The 20,626-nt window shown below is 37.8% G+C and overlaps 1 protein-coding gene across 3 annotated transcripts in view; it reads right to left on the reverse strand.

Annotated features, from left to right (window-relative positions):
• AK9 (adenylate kinase 9) overlaps positions 1-20,626 on the reverse strand; it is a 121,303-nt gene that overhangs the window by 30,286 nt on the left and 70,391 nt on the right. For 2 of the 3 annotated variants that reach the window (XR_009558739.1, XM_060283561.2), the window contains exons 20-25: positions 17,627-17,827; positions 17,146-17,261; positions 10,205-10,417; positions 6,525-6,785; positions 5,165-5,283; positions 1,604-1,823 (exon numbers count right to left, since the gene is read on the reverse strand). Coding sequence is in view for 2 of the 3 variants with exons in the window: in XM_060283561.2 (XP_060139544.1) it covers positions 1,604-1,823; positions 5,165-5,283; positions 6,525-6,785; positions 10,205-10,417; positions 17,146-17,261; positions 17,627-17,827 (1,130 nt within the window). In the remaining variant the exon portion in view is untranslated. Of the gene's footprint in view, positions 1-1,603; positions 1,824-5,164; positions 5,284-6,524; positions 6,786-10,204; positions 10,418-17,145; positions 17,262-17,626; positions 17,828-18,667; positions 18,758-20,626 lie in introns of all 3 variants that reach the window. The other variant, XM_060283563.1, reaches the window with a different exon arrangement.

The raw sequence follows: 20,626 nt of genomic DNA on the forward strand, positions 1-20,626 counted from the left end.
GTCAAGAAGCTTATCCCTCTTTCTTATAGGAGTTTTAGGGTTTCAGGGCTTTTGTTTCAAGTCTTTGATCCATTTTGAGTAGATTTTTGTGTATGGTGTAAGATAGGTGTTCAGTTTTATTCTTCTGCAGCAGGCTATACAGTTTTCCCAGCACCATTTATTGAAGAAACTATCTTTTCCCCATTGTACATCCTTGGCTAGTTTGTCATAAATTAACTGACAATATATGCATGGGATTATTTCTGTGCTTTCTATTCTGTTAAACTGATTTATGTGTCTACAGTCTGCTATTGTACTGAATTTTTCAGTTTGGTTATTGTATTCTTCAGCTCTGTGACTTCTGTTTGGTACTTTCTTATATTTTCTATCTCTTGAAAATTTCACTTTGCTTATGCATTGTTCTCCTGACGTTGGTGAGCATCCTTATGACTATTAGTTTAAACTCTTTATCAGATAAATCACTTATCTTTGTTTCAGTAAGGTGTGTTTCTGGCATTTTATCTTGTTCCTCCGTTTGGAACATATTCCTCTGTTTTTTCATTTTCTTTGACTCTATGTGTTGGTCTCTGCCCATTAGATAAAACAGCCACCTCTCCCTGTCTTGACAGCGTGGTCTTGTGTGGAAGATGAACACAGCTCAAGCTGGCCCCTGCTCTTGGCCATCTCTTAAGCCTTTGTACTTGTTTAAGCCACTTTATTTGTTTTTAGTTGCTCCCAGTAGTTGAGGGGGTACCATGACCTATCAGTGTCCCAAATGGGAGGATCACAGTCAGCATAGGCTGATTGGAAGCTAGACACTCAAGCAGCAGCTGTTTTGATGTAGGTGATGTGGGTATTTTCTCATTTGCCCAATGTGTAGGAGTCACTCAGCTAATTTCTGGATTTCTTTCAGAGTGGATTGAGTTCAGGAGGCTCCTATGTTGCCACCTTGGGCTGGAAGCCAAGGGACCCTATCTGGATATTTACCACATTTTGTTTATCCATTCATCAGTTGATGGACATTGAACTGTTTCTACTTTTTGGCTATTATGAATAATGCTGTGTGAACTTCCACATACAAATTGTTACATGGACATGTTTTCATTTCTGTTAGATAGGTTCCTAGGAGTGGAATTGCTAGGTTCTCTATGACACTTTTGAACATTTTATGGAAACCTCTCAGACTACAGTTCAAGAAAAGATGTTGTAAGCTAATACCTGGATTTGTTGTACTACAGGCTAAAACGGCCTTGCTGGATGGTGTCACCATTCCAGGAGCTAGTGAAAAAGTCAATGAAAATTTTAATTCTTTGTGTTTCAAGATCTGCTCCACTTGCTGCCTCTTCAACGGTGCTCCAGTGTCTGGTATAAGGATACTTTGGTGCTACCACTATCTTTAATTTTACTTGCCTTGGAGTGAGAAACATTAACATGTAGATAATCATAAAGCCCTCAAATAATTCTTAACTCTTTAATTATAAATTGTCTTAATATTTGATGAAAATGTCTTCATACTGAATGTGGTATTAAAATCAGAAAACTACATTTTTGTAAAGACCACTTTATAAACTGGATAAATGCTGAACACATTTACTCTCATGCTTTTTTTTTAACAGATACATACCTTGATTTTTGCCTTCATTTCTTTGATGAGTTTTTTCCTTTCTAATTTCTTCTTTTGTTTCATTTTCCACTTTCCAATTTGGGTAGGAAGGAGGCGATCAGAAACATCTTGATGATCAATTTGTATAAAAACAGCAGCATCTGGGAAAAACCCATATTTCCCCAGAAACTGGACCTCGTCAGGATATTGCGGGAAACCATCTAATACAAAACCTGTGGAACTAGGTGGAAATTTCATAACTTACTTTATTGGCTTAAAATATTATATTATAACTATTGATTTAAAAATGAAAAAAGTACTGATAACTTTCAACTTTACATAAGACACCCAATGAATAACCAGTTTCCTATAGTACCTTTTAATTTTTTAATATTTCTACATGCTGTTTCTTCTCCCAAATGTACTGAGTTGGATTAAAATGATAATATTTTATACTTATATTTATAGTATAAAAGTACTGTCAATCAGTTTATAGACAATTACTATTAATTAGAAGCCTACTAAAAGTTGTGAGAAGATCACAGGGAAAGAGAAAATAAGTTCTCTGCTTGGGACAAGTGACCAGCCTAATGAATGTGTCACCGTTTACATAAAGAGTCTACTTGGCTGCCCTCTACCCCTTTATTGAGAATCCTTACCCTTTAGTCATTTTTCTTCTAATGATGTTTCTTTTCATGGGAAAGTTCATAACCCTCTTCCCTGGCTCCCTTTGTAACCAGCGACAATTATTAATGTTGTCTTGGCTCATGTGTAAGATGATCGTATTCAGACAGGATCATCAAACTTGCTCAAGTATGAAGAAACTTTAAGAATCATGAAAATAACTTGGAATGTTAACACATTTTCATTAGGGAGTATTTATAAAAACAATCAGGCTTGGAGAACCTGGCTTGGTTTAGTTGAGAGGTTTAATATTGGTCCCTTTTTGAATGAAAGTTTATCTCATTTATCTAAGATTTGGTTTAACTATTTATATTTAAATATACGTTCTCTTCTTCAAAGGAATAGGACTTTCATGAACATTTGACAGTTTCAGCTCTTAACTGTTATTTAGAAATGTTGTTTTCTTTCTAATTAAGTGGGCAAATTTACATATATTGGCCGTAAGATATGTGTTGTTTTCTTTAGAGGTGCCTTCAGCAAAGTCTCTTCTGTTCTAGCTGTTACTTCTTTGTCAATTACATCTAAATCTTTTACCCCTACACCCAAACTTTCTTCTGAGTTTTGATTTAGAATTTTCAACAAGCTGCCTAGTTTCTCCATCTGAATGCCCTTCAGGAATTATATATGCATCATACTGTCAAAAAATCACGCTCACTGTTATCCTTCCACACAGCTCTTCCTCTGACTCACTAGTATCCAGGTGCCAAACTTCAGAGACAGCCTTCAACCCCCTCTTGCTTCTCACATACAAAACCGAAGTAATGTAACTAATGTAATTAGTTACATTAGATCTCTAGGACAGATGCCTTTTTAAAACATGTTTTTTCCTGATTATAAAAGCAATAAATCTCACTATAGAAAAATCAGAAATAAAGTGATGAAAAAAGGACAAAATTATCTGCAACCTCATATCCAAGAGGTTACTGACATTTTGTTTTGTTTCTTTCTAGTTGGTTCTTCATTTGTTCAACTTTCTATCATATTATAAATAACTTTGTATCCTTTTTTAACATAACTGTTGTATAATAAAATTTCTTATGCTATTACAGTCTTCATTGTAATAAGTCTTAATGTAGTGCTAATGTTCAGCTATTTTATTTAGGCTATTACAATTTCACTTTTACTTTTCTTCAATCCATACGCTTTTTTTTTTGTTTTTGTTTTTAAATGTATGTGAGGTCAGGAGCTAAGTTAATGAAGAAAAACCCATGACTATGTTGCTGCCAGCAACATGCCTAAGTTTACTATGACTATTGATCTAATTTAGGGAACAAGAAATTAAAATTAAAGTGACTAATAATCCCACTACTTGGTTAGGCCAGGGACTAAGTGAAAGAGAGTGACCAGAGGAGGACTGAGACCTGCCAGTTATTTGAATTCTCTAATGATAAAGTTTTCTTATCTCCAGAATGAGAAAATAAACTTTCTGTCCCAGAGGGAAGTTGTAAGGATTAAGGAAATTAATATGAATAAAATATAGGAGAACAGTATCTGGCACACAGTAAGTTCCATATAAATGTTTGCTATTATCAGTACTGTAAGTATCATTTCACTTTCTTCTGGTGGATACTGAGGTAAGAGATTCTGGTTAGGAAATAGAGGTGAAGCCTTAAACTCTGGTGGCCTGGAATTCTTAGTTTGTTCTGTCTGGCGTCAGGCTTGTTCCTGGCTGTTGGTAAAGGGATGAGACTATGGACAGCTATTTAGCAGTGTGAACAACCACTGCAACAAAAACAAAGAGCGTTGCTCATCAACCAGTTATACAGGGGTTAAGTCACAACCCACTGCAGTCACCTACCGACAGCGTACCCTGAAAAGAATTCAGGATGAAAAAACAGGATGAGGCACTCTGTCCTTTGGATAAACAGGCCCCTAGATAGTTAAATGCATATCTCAGGAAGAATTTCAATGACCCCAGATTCTTGCATTTTCCCATACATAGAAAAGCACTAAAATCATTAACTTGGGATATCTGTTCTTCGTGATTAGCAGCAATCTTTTACCAAGATATATGCTTAACTACATGTATATCCTAGCCAAGAAATTCATACATGTGTACTGGCTCCTCCCCTACCTCTTTGGAACAGGTCTTCAGAGCTATCTCCCAGGCTACAGTCCTCAGTAAGACCCTGAATAAAATTTAAACTCACAACCCTCAGGTTGTGCGTTATTCTTTAAGTTGACAGTGGAATTAACTAATTGTTAAAAGACTACAAGGCAAAGAGTCTGGTACGTCATGAGTGTACACAGGTTTAGAATATGGATCCTTAATCACAACTACACATTATAATCCCCTGGGGAGCTCCAATGCCCAGGCCCCAACCTCACACCTCTAAAGATTTTGATTCAATTATTTTGGGGTGGGGTCCCTGGCATCAGTATTTTTAAAATAATCCTCTAGATGTTTTTTAAAATTTATTTATTTATGTATTTACTTTTGGCTGCATTGGGTCTTCGTTGCTGCATGCCAGCTTTCTCCAGTTGCGGCAAGCAGGGGTTACTCTTTGTTGTGGTGCGCGGGCTTCTCATTGCGGTGGCTTCTCTTGTAGGGGAGCACGGGCTCTAGGCGCACAGGCTTCAGTAGCTGTAGTTTGCGGCCTCTAGAGCACAGGCTCAATAGTTGTGGCGCACAGGCTTAGTTGCTCCGCGGCTGTGGGATCTTCCTGGACCAGAGCTCCTGGACCAGTGTCCCCTGCATTGGCAGGCGGATTCTTAACTACTGCGCCACCAGGGAAGTCCCTAAATAATCCCCTACATGTTTTTAATGTGTGGAATCACTAGTTTACATGAGAGTAAAGGAGAAAATTCTTAAATTTATGTTGGATTACGTTTTTAACTTTTAAGAATAAATCAAATAAAAGTCAATAAATGTATAAAAGCCTATATAAATTAAGATACCGTATGGGTTCCTTAAACCACCACTCAGAGAGAATTGCTTCAAGGATTTCGGGAGGCAATGGCTCATTTTCTGTTAGATTTAATCTGATTGCTTCTTCTTCTTCTGTAAGCTGTACTTCCTGAGGTTACAAACAAAAATCAGAAAACAAAACAAAAATTTTAAACTGTATATTAATAAATAATACTATGTTACATAGTTGATTAGGATAAGAACTGTTTTCCTCAGGTCAGTTTTTTCAAAAGTATTTACGTATTTATTTATTTTGGCTGAGCTGGGTCTTAGTTGCAGTACACGGGACCTTCGTTGCAGCATGAGGACTCTTAGTTGCAGCACGCATGCAGGATCTAGTTCCCTGACCAGGGATCGCACCTGGGCCCCCTGCATTGGGAGCATGGTGTCTTAACCACTGGACCACCAGGGAAGTCCCTCAGGTCATTTTTTATACTGTTGCTCATAAACATTTAAAAATCTGAGCTCTTTTCTTTAAACCAATATTTAATATGGTTTTAAATATTAAATGATAATTACTATTGCTAAGAGGAGTTACTAGCAATTAGCATGACTGATTTTCATACATGGTCTCAGGATACCTGTCTCATCATTTTTACTAAAACCTTGTTCAGTCTATATCACACACCTATAAAGCTTAACTGATTTTTGTCGTCTATCTTATAATTATTCAACCAAGATCCTGATTAAAGGATGGGCCAGGCAGGCAGTCATCTGGAATATAATCTGTACCTGCGTCCATTTATAGGAAATCATTTGAGAAGAAAAGGGTCCAGCTATATCAGAAATGGTTAAAAAGTGAGTTAGAATTAAGAACTTTCTCTTTATACCTCCAGATAGAAAACACCTAAGAGATATATACAAACTTTCTTATGAGGCATCATTAGAAATTAATATTTTGAGATATCCACTGGCGCTGGGACAGATTTTTTATGACGTTAAATAGAAAACGGAGAACACAATAATGGAAAACCTTACAGTCTAGGTCAGACATATCAAATAGCATAGTCCCAAATAAATGCTATATAACACTCTTGTCAGGAAAAGCTTTTCTGTTTTTTATTGGAGTCATGTAAAACTCAGTATTTTATATTCTAGATGAGCAGTAAGATCTGTATTAAACATATGGGGAGGATGACTCTTAAATGATTTTTATGGGCTATTTTTTTCTTCTTAGAAACTTTATAGAGTTTGTTTCTTTTTTTTTTTAACATCTTTATTGGAGTATAATTGCTTTACAATGGTGTGTTAGTTTCTGCTGTATAACAAAGTGAATCAGCTTATATTCTTCTCCCCCTAAGTAACACCAGTAAGCACAGTTATCTGCAAGGAGAGTATTAATATTCCTACCAGCTTCTTTGTATTTTCTTCCTCAATTGTAACATTGGCCTGAATTGCAAGCTCTTCAAGTTCTTGTTTTGCTAATTGTTCATCCTCAGAATCGTCCTCAAATTCAGGTCCAACTTTCTTCTCAGTTTTAAGCATTAATTTTTCTTGAAGAAATTCTTCAAACTGGATATGAAAAATGCCCAATTCTTCTGCCAACTGTCTTCCACATACAGTTTTGCCAGAGCCATGGGGGCCCAAAAGGCATATTCTTAATGGAGGAGCCTGCCACAGGGGGTGGGTCAGGGGGTTGGAGGATAGAAGGAGAGTGAAGAAAAGGAAGCTTTGAGAATTTAGAAAACGTAAGGCTTATTATTAACTGCCCTCCCTAAGACTGAATTATCACTTCACAAACTCAAGGATGTTTCAGCATTAGGATACCAATTAACATGATTCATTGCGTCAACCATGGTCCTCAGGGATCATCAACAACCATAGAGAATCTTGATATCAAGTGCCAAAAGGCATTTAATAAAATTAAATTAATTTTGTTCCTTTAAAAAAGTTTTAATTAAGGAAGAATGGAAAGGCACTTTCTTAGCACGATAAAAACAACACAAAACCTCTCTACCAGACAAAAAGCCCATTGATACTGGAACACTAGGGGTCCCTTCATTAACTCCTGTAATCTCTGTATTGGAGATAGGGAAGCCCCAAAACCAGAGAACCCACAGAGATCCAGATGTATGGATTGTCCATTGATGCTTAAATTGTCAAGAATAACGGTGAGAGTTGGGATGGAGGAGCAGGGAAATCTTTTGTGAATGTGGGGAAATGACCATGATATTGGTAGGTGACGGCAAGGAGGAGTGGGAGATGGTGATATATCTGGATGGAATAAGCCTCCAAGGGGCTGGCAGTAACGGATTTCGAGTAGCAGAGGGAAGCAAGGAGCACAGTCTCATCACCTTCTGTCCTTGTGAAGGAAAGGTTCAGAGAAGAGTTTAAAGGTGCAAGTATACCAGAGAAATACAGGGGAAAGACGAGTCAGGTATCTTGAGGAATAGGGAAATTTAAAAAAAAAGAAAGAAACTTAAGAGATTTAAGAAGATAGCAAGTCCACAAAAGAATATCTGAAAACAGAAATATCAGAGAAAAGAAAGAGATCTTAGAGATTAAAAATGTGACTGCTGAAGTAAAAAGTTCAGTAATACTGTGAAATTCTAAGATTCCCTAGCATGAAAAACACATGACTTCAGACTAAACATGTACCATGTGTCCAGTGCAATGAATAAAAAAGATTCTGGACAATTTTAAGAACACAAGATAATGAAAAGAAGCTCTTAAAAGCTTTCAAATATTTAAAAAATGAAGCTGACTTACAAAGAAATTAAAATCAGCCTAGTGACACTGGAGGCTACCTCACAATAAAGCAATACCTGTAATATTCTAAAAAGGAATGGTTTTCAACCTAAAGTCTATGTCCATACTAATTGTTAAACATATATGAGAACCAAATGATGACATTTTCAGATATGAAGAAAGTTAGTTGAAAATGTGTTTCAGCAAAACAAGGGTTTGAAAAACCCACAAAAGCAAGAGGAAGACATGATGTAAATATCCATTGACTTTGCCACCCAGCATTTATTCACTCTTCTTCTGTTAACCACATCTGGATTCCCCCCAGGAGACCACCCTTCATCCCTCTCAGTTTATGTGCTTCCAGTGGAACTGATTCCATCATTAGTTAAAGAATTGGGCATGACATTAAAAGATGCTCAACATCACTAATCATCAAGGAAATGCAAATCAAGACCACAGTGAGATATCACCTCACACTTGTCAGAATGGCTATTGCCAAAAAGACAGGAAACAAGTGTTGGCAAGGATGTGCACTGTTGGTGGGAATGTAAATTGGTGTAGCCACTATGGAAAACAGCATGGAGGTTCCTCAAAAAACTAAAAATAGAACTTTCTTGTGATTCAGCAATTCCACTTCTGGGTATTTATACGAAGGAAATGAAAATACTAATTAGAAAATATATATGTACCACTATGCATTTCTTTGCAGCATTTATTTGCAATAAACAAGATATGGAAGCAACCTAAGTGTCCATCGATAGATGAATGGTTAAAAAAGATGTGGTACACACATGCACACATAATGGAATATTACTCAGCCATAAAAAAGAATGAAATCCTGCCATTTGTGACAACACTGATGGACCTAGATGGTATTATGCTAAGTGAAATAAGTCAGGCAGAGACAGACAAATGCTGTATGATTTCACTTATATGTGGAATCTAAAAATCAAAACAAACAAACATAACAAAACAGAAACAGACTCATAGACATACAGAACAAACTGGTGGTTGCCAGAGGGGAAGGTGGGTACGGAGATGGGCAAAATAGGTGAAGGGGATTAAAAGGTACAAACTTTCAGCTATAAAATAAATATGTCCAGGTTGGCTGTACAGCATAGGGAATATAGTAAACAATATTGTAATAACTTTATATGGCAACAGATGGTTACTAGACTTAACTTGGTGATCATTTCACAACATACGTAAATGTAAAACCACTATGTTGTACACCTGAAACTGATATAATATTGTATGTCAATAAAAAAAGAACTGGTCATGTGATAAGATTTAAGTCAGTTGATGAATCACTTGAGAAAAATAATGAAAAAGAGAATGGTGAATAGTGAAAATAGAGTGGTATGAAATTATGTAGGTGCAGTCTCACACCATACTTTTGAATCACATTTTAAATCCCTCAGTGATGAAATTGCTGAAGTGACACCTCACTCATCCACAGGCTAAACCTCTGGCAGACAGAGCTGTGTGGAATTCAGAGTGGATACGTAGCTAGGAAGTGAAGGGATGTAGATACATGACAATTTGCAGAAAAAGTGTGGACTCACCATTAAGATTTCAGGCTTCTGTCCACAGGGTTACGAGTAAAACAAGTCAATAGATCGCAAGTAGTGAAACAGACTAAGAGGAAAACAAAACACCAAAAGAAGACAAAAGGCCACATTCCTAAGTGACTCCCATCACCAGCAGGGCCAGGGCACAACCATCGGCATACTTCAGTCATCCCTATGGGACGATTTAGGTCCATGAAAATGGCCCAAGTTATCCAGAAGAGTTTAAATTGTGTTTTATAAGTTCTGTTTAACAAGGCATTAACGTTACTGAAAGTTATAACAGTATATTGTGATTTATATATTTTGATCTTGTAGTCCCATTCTAAGGAATTATACTAATAAAATAATTAAGAGAAACGAAGGATCATATGCCCAAAGATTTCCTAAGTACCATTTCATATCCACAATGGCAAATTCACACTATAAAAATTACTGTGAAAAAATGTCTAACAAGAAATTAGTTAAAATGGTATGTCAAAATGATTAGGCAATAAAATAAATCCAATACATTTACACACAGTAAATTCAGCTGTGACTTTCTACTTCAGCTAAAAAGATACCATGTGTTGGTCTGACACAGGCATTACTGAAGAAATCCAAATAGATAATTAGATTGTGTTATATTCCAAAAAGTTGTTCTTGGAACCTAGATATTTCCATACCATGATATTAGATTGGGGACTTTACTACTGAGTAAAATGGTAGAGGCTGGTAATAAGTCCCTAAAAAAGTACGCAGGAGCGATTGTCAGGATGCGGATATTGTTTTCACCTTTAATGGTTCATCATGCGCCACATACTCCTCAGGTTGCTCCAGAAACTTTTCTTTAGCCTCAGGACTTGAAAAGTAATAGATCTTTTCTCGATATTTAGCTGCTTCTTCTGTGCTGCCTGGTTGTAGGATGAAGTTTTCTTTGAGAGCCACTGGACAAAAGTGCTTTGTATCTCCCAAATGCCTTCTCTTCTCTCTAATTCTATCTTCATTCTAGAAATATTATTCAAAGTTTGGAGAACACTATTAATGTATTATTCATGTAATACTGAAGAGGGAATTATAAAAAATGCAACTTGAATAGTATTTGATCCGTAACAATATCCATTTAAAACAATCCACAAAAGACCAGTTCTTATACTATTTAAATTAATCAAAAAATCAGGTTCTCATATCCCTCTGAGTTCACATCCCAAGCGTCTTTATTTTATAAAGAAAATGAAGCAGCACTGAGAATGAAGGCATCCCCAGCCCTCTACAGACAAATGTGTAGTAAAAAACCCCATAATGTGCTGGTGCAGGGTCACTGTGAGGTCAGTTTCTAAAATAAAATTATTTCCAAGAAGTAAAAGCTGAGTCAGGGTCGCAACTTCTTACGCTTTGAAAATGAAATGGGAGATGCCTCAGGATTTGCTTTGTTTCCTACTCAGTGGCTATATATCAAATAATTTGGAACTATTTTATTTTGTTCAATTGGAAATGTGTAATATATTTTATTTGTGATAGATGAAGAAACTGTGTGTAAAGTCCCTTAAGGACTCTTGCAATTTATTTAAAGCAAAGTACATTTAAAAAATAATTTTCTGTGTTGTACAATACATGCTTGCTGTAAAAACATTCAAAACTTATCACAATGCATAGAGTGAACATTTCCTCTCACCTTCTTCCTTACAATACTATATTGACACTCAGTAGTTTTATGTGTATCCTTCCAGACCTCTTTTTCTAAGTTTATCCTACACATCTATATACAAAAATAGACACAAATTTAGACACAAATACATTATTTTTAAAAATGCCAATGAAATAATACTTTACGTGATTATTCTACAACACACCTCTTTCCCCCCCCCCCAAGCAAGATATAATAAACAACTTCATGTAAAGGAGCAAAAATAAGACTAATCTCTACTTTTCTTGTGTCATTCTTGTTCAATTTTTGTGTCAGGGTTATGCAAGGTTCAAAATGAGCTGGAAAGTACTGATGTTTTTCTATGATGTGGAAGATTTAAATAACATAGGACTTATCTAATCAACAAGAACTGTCCTATAACTCCCTACAATTTTTTTGTTTGTTCAGCTTTTATCTTTCACCCTAAGCAAATTTTAGTAATTCGTATTTTGAAAACACTTTTCATTTTGACTTAAACATTTATTAAAGTTGTAATTTAAAACAACCATCTTTTAAAATCTGATTATATACCCCTTTCTATCTCAAATGTTATCTACTGCTCCTTCTTTTTACCTCATTGCCAGAAGTTTGTCTATTTTATTGCTCTTGTCAGTGAACCAACTCTTCATTGTTTTTGAAGTTTGTCTATTTTATTGCTCTTGTCAGTGAACCAACTCTTCATTGTTTTTGAAGTTAGGCCTACTGGTTTTATTTGGTTTTGTTTTCCTATTTCATTAACTTTTGCCTTTAATCTCCTTTCTACTTTCTTTTGGTTTATTTTGTTATGCTTTTTCCTAGGTTCTTGAGTTGGATGCTTAATTTCTCCAGTCTTTCTTGTTTTTCAATAAATGCACCTAAAGTAAGGTTGCCAGACTTAGCAAGTGAAAATGAAGGCTCCCCAGTTATATTTGAATTTCAGTTTAAAAAAATGTGAGGTAGATGAGTGGTGGGTGACAAGGTTGGGGGGTCTTTTTGGAGCAAGGGATTCTGGGAAGATGGTGATCTACAGACTCTCTCTTCCCTTCTCTGCCACCTCAGTGGTAAACAGCTGCTGGGGCAGGTGGCTGGTAACCATGGACATGAGGGGAGACAACTGTACAACACTCTTTACTGCTATGAGGGGGACAAGTACCTGGAGACAAACAACAGAGGGACAAGAGCATTAAGATGCCAAGTCTTCGGAGGAATTTTGCCTGTAGAAATCTGTGGATTTCCTGGGGGAACGTTAGCATCAACAACTACCACCCAGGAGTGTTTGTGGTCTCTGTGGCCTGCAAGAGACCAAGAAGGAGCTGTATGGGCGGGAGGAGTCCTCCCTGACCCTGCATCTGGGTAAGTATGAGGAATCCAGGTAGCTGAGCTTGTCTCAGGCCTCAGCAACAAAATAGGTGACCTATCTGCTGCTATGCTCCTGACCGATGGGGAGAAAAGTCACTTTGCCTTTCATAATTTTTGAGAATGTTGTCACCTAAAGCACTCCAGCAACAGTCCTGAACTCCACTGAGCCAAAAAAAAGAAAAAAAAAAAAAGAAACAAAACAACCATCCTTCTCAGGAAGCCTGGCACACACTGCAAGATTAGTCAGATCAAACAGACCACAAAACTCTGCAACACAGGCAGGGAAGAAACCCAATCTCAGAGTAGAAAAATGATGGAGACATTTACAGAGATTCATGTAAACACTAGAAAGAGTTCATGAGCACCAATAAAATATGTAAATGAGCTGAGGAAGAGAGTGAGCACTTGTGGTGGAATCTGGCCCCCAAAGATCCCCAGAACCTGTGACTATGATATCGTATGTGCGTGATTAAGTTAAGGATATTGAGATGGGAGGATCATGCAGGTGGGTCCAATGTAATCACAGGGTCTTTATAAGAAGGATGCAAGAAGGTCAAAGGCAGAAGGAGATGAGATGATGGACAGTAGAGGTTGAAGTGATGAGTTTTGAAGATAGGGAAGAGGCCATGAATCAAAGAATGCAGATGACCTCCAGAAACTGGGAAAGATAGGGAAAGGCTTCTCCTCTAGAGGAAGGAACATAGCCAACACTGATTTTAGCCCTCTAAGATTCATTTCAAAATACTGACTGTGAGAACTGTACAATAATTTGGTTATTTTAAGCCACCAACTTTGTAGCAATTTGGTACAGCAGGAATAGGAAACTAATACTCCACTCTAGAGACCCCAATGAATGTCTTAAATTAGAAGGCTGAGTGTAAGACAAGTCTACACATATTTGAACAAACTCTACAAATGTAAGAACAAAAAAGTAAGAGATGGAAAATTTGGGGAAAAGATAAAATATTTGGAGGATAGATCCAAGAGACCTAACTGATATTAAGTATTGTGGAAGGAAAAAATGGAAGAGATGGAGGAGAGGCAAGAATTAATTTGCCACAAGTAGAGAAAGAAATAACCTCAGATTTAAACACACGCCAAGTGCAGGCAGAACTGATAAGGAAAGACAAACACTTGGACACACCTTGATGCAATTTCTGATCTCTGAAGCAACATTAGAACTGTTGTTTCTTTTTCTATTTGTGTGTCAAAAGCGAAATATCTTTGTTGTTGATCTTTCCTATTGTAAAAACACTGCATCTCGAATGTTAAAAAATCAGACAATATAGATAAGTATTTATCTATATTATTACTTGTGAGTCCCTCACTCAGAGATAACCACCATTAACACATTCAACAGCCTGACTGAGGTATAACCGACATTAAAACACTTACATACTTAGTTTATAATTTGATAAGTTTTGACATATGTTTGATACATGAAACCATCACCACAGTCAAGATAATAAACAGATTTGTCAACTGCATAGTTTGCTCCTGCCTCTTTGTAATCCGTCCCTCTTGTCCCTATTTGCCTCCTATCTGCTCCATCCCCAGACAACAACCGCTCTCTTTTCTATCACTATAATTAGTCTGCATTTTCTAGAATTTTATGTAGGTGGAATCACATACTATGTATTCTTTTTTGGTCTGGCTTTTTCTCTTAGCATAATTGTTTTGAGATGCATCCAGGTTGGTGTCTGTATCAGTAGATCTTTTATTTGTTTTTATTTTTCTGTGTGTGCTATTCCAGGTCTAATTATTCCCCGTTCCTAAGACTAGACTCTTTTTAATATACTACCCAATGCCCTGTGAATTATGAGGTTTTTCCAGTCTAGTTGGTGGGAATAGGCATTATTTCTGGCTCTGTGTGAGATCCAAGTACTGGTCCCACTAATCTTTGGTACTTCCCAGGGCCCTGAGTAGTTTCCTTACATGCGAAGCTGATCAGTGCTCTGTTGAATACTTGAAGGGGCTGCTCTGCAGGTGTCCAGAGCTCTCTCTGTGTACAGTTCTCTCATCTCTGGTCCCTTCCCTTCTAGCTGCTTTGGTCTCCAGGGGTTCTCTGCTCTATCTCCTCCAATCCTCCAATCAACGAGTCTCCCTGGCTCTGTCTGGGTCCCTCTTCCCTGTACCACAGCCTGGACAAGGTACATGGCCTTACAGACAGGAAGATGGGGAAATCGTAGGGTGCACTTCATTTATTTCCCACCTTTCTGGGATCACTGTGCTTCACTGTCTCATGTCAATGTCTTGAAAACTGTTTCATGTATTTATCCTATTTTTCAGTTGTTTCAGGCAGGAGGGTAAATCCAATCCCTTTTACTCCATCTTTCCTGGAATGACTGTTAACATTTGAGTACATACCTTCCCAGAATTTTTATCATGAGTTAGTGTACATTTTTTTGCTTTTGTCTGTATAGCACCTTTCTTTCCCTTTTCAAGTAACATGACCCTTCTCCCTCTTCTCATGGAGAACCACTTCTTCCACATTCCAAGGTTCTCAAATGGACCAGACAGTCAGAGTAACTCCTCACCTTATAGCCACTGAGTGCATGTGACTGAGGTTGGCTCAATCATATACAAAGTCCTCTAGTTACTATGATTAATAGGGGCAACTGACTAAGCTGGGAGAAGTGAAATTCTTTCTTGTGATTTTTCCAGGTGGATGTAATGACAGAGTGTTGTCTTTCTTCCTAGATCAAAATTTCTAAGGATGTTCTCCCAGAATTCCTGGCAGCCATGCCTGCCTTATTTGGAAAAAACATCTTCGCAGATGTAATTAAGGATCTCAAGATGACATATCACTGTTCATTATCCAGGTGGTCCCTAAATCCAGTGACAAGTGTCCTTATAAGAGAAGACACGGAAGAGAGGCCAAGTGCAGACTGAGGCAGAGGCTGAAGCCAGCACAGAGGCAGCCACAAGCCAAGGATTATCTGGAGCCACCAGAAGCTGGAACAGGCAAGGAAGGGTTCTCCCGGGAGCCTTTGGAGGGAGCATGGTCCTACCTACCAACACCTTGATTTCAGAGTTCCGGTCTCAAGAACCGTGAGAGGATAAATTTCTGTTGTTTTAAGTCTTCGAGTTTGTGGTGCTTTTTTTTTTTTTTTTTTGGCCATGCCACGCAGCATGTGGGATCTTAGTTCCCCAACCAGGAATAATTGAACCCATGCCCCCTGTAGGGGAAGCATGGGGTCTTAACCACTGGACCGCCAGGGACGTCTCTGTGGTACTCTACTATGGAAGCCTTTGGAAACTAATCCTGCAGGTAAAACTGATCTGTGTTATGGTAAATTAGGAACAGTGGAAGTGAGGAAAAGACACTATATTATCAATGAAGACCATACTTAAAAATTTAAGTTTTGAATATTACAGACAGCTTGAGAACTGTCTGCAGATACAAGAAAGACACCGTGTTCTTGCAGACCAGAGGAGGGCACAGAAGAACGGCAGAAGAAGGATGACTGAGAGGAGAGAATCTGAATATTAGTGGGACAAAACGCACATCCTTTAGCCACCCTGACTGAAGGTCTCAGCAGTTCCTTAGGATAAAGTACCGAAAGCTGTTAGCAGAATCATATTGTGTAACATTTGTTGTTTGACACATACATATTTGGGTTTAAGTTAAGCAACAGTAAGTTAATTACAACTGAGTGTTTATCTACCCATTTTATTGATAAAGACCGGAATTAAAAGAATCACCTCCTATTTTATTATTGATAGATGCCCGAACTGGGAGGCTATCAGTTGAGAAGAGTGACCAAAATTGTGGTGCCAAGGGAGAAGATTGGGGCCTAAAATGAGCTGTTCCCATTTGAGCAAACCACTCATTGTTATCATGCTCGTAGCCCCTCAAAGATGCCATTGCTGTGCTTTGTATAAAACACCCACGTCTGTTAAATCTTTTTTGTTATTAATTTTTATTGGAGTATGGTTGCTTTACAATGTTGTGTTAGCCTCCACTGCACAACAAAATGAATCAGCCATACACATACAGATATCCCCTCCCTTCTAGGTTACCACAGTGCATTAGGTAGAGTTCCCTGTGCTATACAGTATGTTCCCATCAGTTGTCTATTTTATACATAGTATCAGGAATGTATGTGTGTCAATCCCAGCCTCCCAATTCCTCCCACCCCACCCCTTTCCCCCTTGGTATCCATACATTTGCTCTGTAAGTCTGTGTCTCCATTTGTGCTTTGCAAATAAAATCATTTGTACCACATTTCTAGATTCCACATATATGCATTATTATACGATATTTGCTTTTCTCTTTCTGACTTAACTTCACTCTGTATGACAGACTCTAGGTCCATCCACGTCTCTACAAATGACCCAATTCCATTCCTTTTTATGGCTGAGTAATATTCCATTGTATATATGTACCACATCTTCTTTATCCACTCCCCTGTCAATGGACATCCACTTTTGTTAAGTTTATAAAATATTTCTGTCTCTAATACCTATAGACGTTTCCAGGGGGAAAAATTTAAAGAATTCTTTTTTCATGGGCGTAATATACTGCCTAAGTAGCCCTGGCATTTCAGAGGTCAAATGAAGCTGGGTGGAGGCAAAATGTGTTGAAAATGTTTATAAAATTGAAGATCGCTGCTTGTTTTCTTGGAGTCTAAAAGTGCCCGTTACCACTCTGGATATGTGCGCTTTCAGTGATGTGACCACGGTGAGGGGCAGGAACCAAGACTCCTACCTCTTCCTCCTCCTCCTCTTCTAGCTCCTCATCACCTTCGGCCTCAGCCTGATAGTCTTCTGTTTCTTCATCATAATCGTCCACAGTTAACTCCCAGCCAGCATAGTGGAAAGGTTCTGTAGAAAAAAGAAGAAGTAGTTGGGAAGGTATTTTTAGGATAAAAGCCTATTAGCATATTACAGTAGCCAAAGATTAGGAAAATTAATTATAGGGACTGGTCTCTTAGCTTAAATGTGTATGCAAACAGGCCTTCACAAATTCTTTAAGTGACAACTGGCCAGTTTGGCCAGTGCTGTTTGTGCCTCATGGCTGTTCTGATTGGTGGGTGCCTGCACTATGACAGTTGTTAAATATTTTAAATATCATCCCTGGTTATACTGACTGTTTTGCTTCACAAACCACAGGCTTTAAACTTTCACAGTACTTTTAATAATATTACCTGCTCATGACAATAAATGTTATGATTACAGACAGCCCTTACTTTCCATGGCCTCAACGACTTTTTGAAGTAGTTCCTCTGGAGTTTTGTCAGCAATCTCCAAGTTTAAAACTTGAGTAACAGAGTCACTGATTGCTGTTTCCATCTGCCTCCAGGTGTAGTAGAAAGATCTGACACTCTCTTTAATTGGCTCCATTTCAGGAACATCAGGATAAGCGTCTTCTGGAAACTCAGGTAGTACAACTTTTGAGTAAAAGTTAAAGGAAAGAAAAAAGAGCCTTCAGGCATTATATCTTTAGTCATATTGCCAAAATAACTTATACTTTATAATACTTTAAAAACATTTGGGGCTTCCCTGGTGGCACAGAGGTTAAGAACCCGCCTGCCAACGCAGGGGACATGGGTTCGAGCCCTGGTCCGGGAAGATCCCACATGCTGTGGAGCAACTAAGCCCGTGCACCACAACTACTGAGCCTGTGCTCTAGAGGCCATGCGCCACAACTACTGAGCCCTCATGCCACAACTACTGAAACCCGCGTGCCTAGAGCCCATGCTCTGCAATGAGAGAAGCCACTGCAGTGAGAAGCCTGCTCACCACAACAAAGAGTAGCCCCTGCGCACCGCAACTAGAGAAAGCCCACGCGCAGCAATGAAGACCCAACGCAGCCAAAAATAAAAATATATTAAATAAATAAATTTATTAAAAAAATTTGAAAGAAATAAACTTAGTGTTCTAAGCAATAATATACATTTATATATTCATATTTCAATTATACTTTATTCCTTGTATTGGCTGTAGATGAATTATAAATAAAATCCAAATTATTTGGATAATTAATATCAATTTCATATGGCAACTTTAACTGTTAATAAAATGTATAACATAAAATTTGATGAAAAACTGTTATAAGTTGGCTAGATACACTTTTAATATAATAAGTTAGATAAATAAATATAACACACATCAACTGGCATACGACTGACATAGAAAGAAACAAGTAGGAAGTTGGTACTATGCCTAAAATTGTAAGAGAATATGAAAAGCACTTTTATGCACTAACTACTTTTATTTGATAATCTAACCTGTTTCAGATAATTCTTTAGTTTCTAGTCCCTCTTTGGATCCTTTTGGAATTTCTGTTCCAACTGTAGTATCCTCGGTAGGCTCAGACACTTAAAAAAAAAAATCTAATAGTGTTTGAATTTTAAAACATTCCTTTATGAAGTTCTTGGCACAAAGAAAATTTCAAAACATAGTTTAAATTGTGTATACGATATCTAATTGATAATACGGTTCTTGTTAGGTAAAGTATTGAAACTGAGTCCCCCTAAAACCGAGTTCCCCTGCCTAGTTTATGGTTAACCTCCCTATTCAAAACTTTATTCCTTTTCTTGTCCCCTCTGACCTCAATCCTGTGCTAACTGAACACTAATCAACCAAAGTCAGATAACATCATTAATGTACAAACTCAGGTTGTTTCTCCAGGGCAAGACCCCTGATCATGCACCCCCAGAGCAGAGGCTCATAAACAGTAGGCATCCTGACCCCTGAAACTACGATTAAGAAATGTCACAAGATGACAATTAACTACAGCTTCTTTGTTCTTCCCCTTTAAAAGCCCCCAACTCAAAGACCAAGATGGAGTAGATCTGAGATTCATCTCCCACTCCCTTGCTTGGCACCCTGCAATAAGCCCTTACTTTGCTGCAAACACCCGCTGTCTGAGTTTGGCTTCCTGTGCCGCGGGCACACGAGCACACTGCTTGGTTTCAGCAAGGCATAAAAATACATAATAGTATAAGGCAGAAAATGAAGAATATTCTTAAGTACACAAAAGGACGTTGACCAGAATAACAATTGGTACATACAATTTTGACTGATGACTGTTGTTAAATATCATTCAAACTCCTGTTCACATGGCATCAAACTTGCAGTGCCTGATAGTTCTTTTAATTTCTTGAGATACCCGTAAAGATATACCAAAGGATCATAAAGTGGCAATAAAGGGCGATGATATGCCAAAGTCTCAGCTGTGGGTGTTGGTGTGGTGAAACTGAGGAGCGTCTCAACTAATACCACTGCTGGAGATGTAGATCAACAACTGCTTTCCTGGATGATATAAGACATGATCCACATACAGATCTAGCATAGCTAGTTTCAGGGAAGGAAGGACTAATAATCTTTCTTCTCAGCCCATATAGTCTCTCCTAGTTCTGAGACACAAGTTTTGTGTAGACCACACACACACAAATGTTTTAAATATATATGTAGCCATTCTGTAATACTGTGGAAGCTGTCTTTTAAGTTAGCTAAAGTAATAGTTGGGTCCTCTTTCTACAGAATCTGTAACGTTTAATACTCAGGAGAACAGGGAGTAGAATGGGACAAGCCTAGGGCTGGCCTGGTGGCAGCATATTTAATTGTAAGGTGTTCAATTACCTAAAGAAAAACATAACCCTGACAAAGAGAAGAAGAACACCAAGAATATACAGAAAATTCTAAACTGTCTTAGCTTCTCTGGCTTAATCAGAGAATGCAATAGTTGGAGATGAAGAAGATCCAGCTTCAGCCTAGAAAAGCCATAGAAGATGATACTAAATATCATAAATTGAATCAGGTTTGTGCACATTGAGCTGACCTTCAGGTCTATATCTGAGAGTGCCTGGCAGGAAGTTTAAGTGAAAGGAGTATATGCGTGTTGTGTGTTTGTTGGGGGGAGTGGGGGTGGTTCTTATAAATACTCTACCTACCCTTCCTGTTGGTTACCCTACTCTACCTGCTCCATTCAGGGAGAAGTCAACAACAACAACAAAACAAAACAGCAACAACAAGGCCTATGAAAATATGCTATAATGAAGGAAAGAGAGTATTGATGCACAGATTCAGATGAAGAGCTTGCTTTTGAAGAAGATTTCTCATATAAAGCAAAATAAACTAAATTTTAGAAGATATGTACTTCGTACACTCAAAAAGCACAGGAGGACAACAGAGTCTGTGAAATAGGAGCCATGAGGCAAAAGGAGAGACCAACCTAAGATAAA

The sequence above is a fragment of the Globicephala melas genome, chromosome 14, assembly GCF_963455315.2.
Source record: "Globicephala melas chromosome 14, mGloMel1.2, whole genome shotgun sequence".
NCBI classification, from domain to species: domain Eukaryota; kingdom Metazoa; phylum Chordata; class Mammalia; order Artiodactyla; family Delphinidae; genus Globicephala; species Globicephala melas.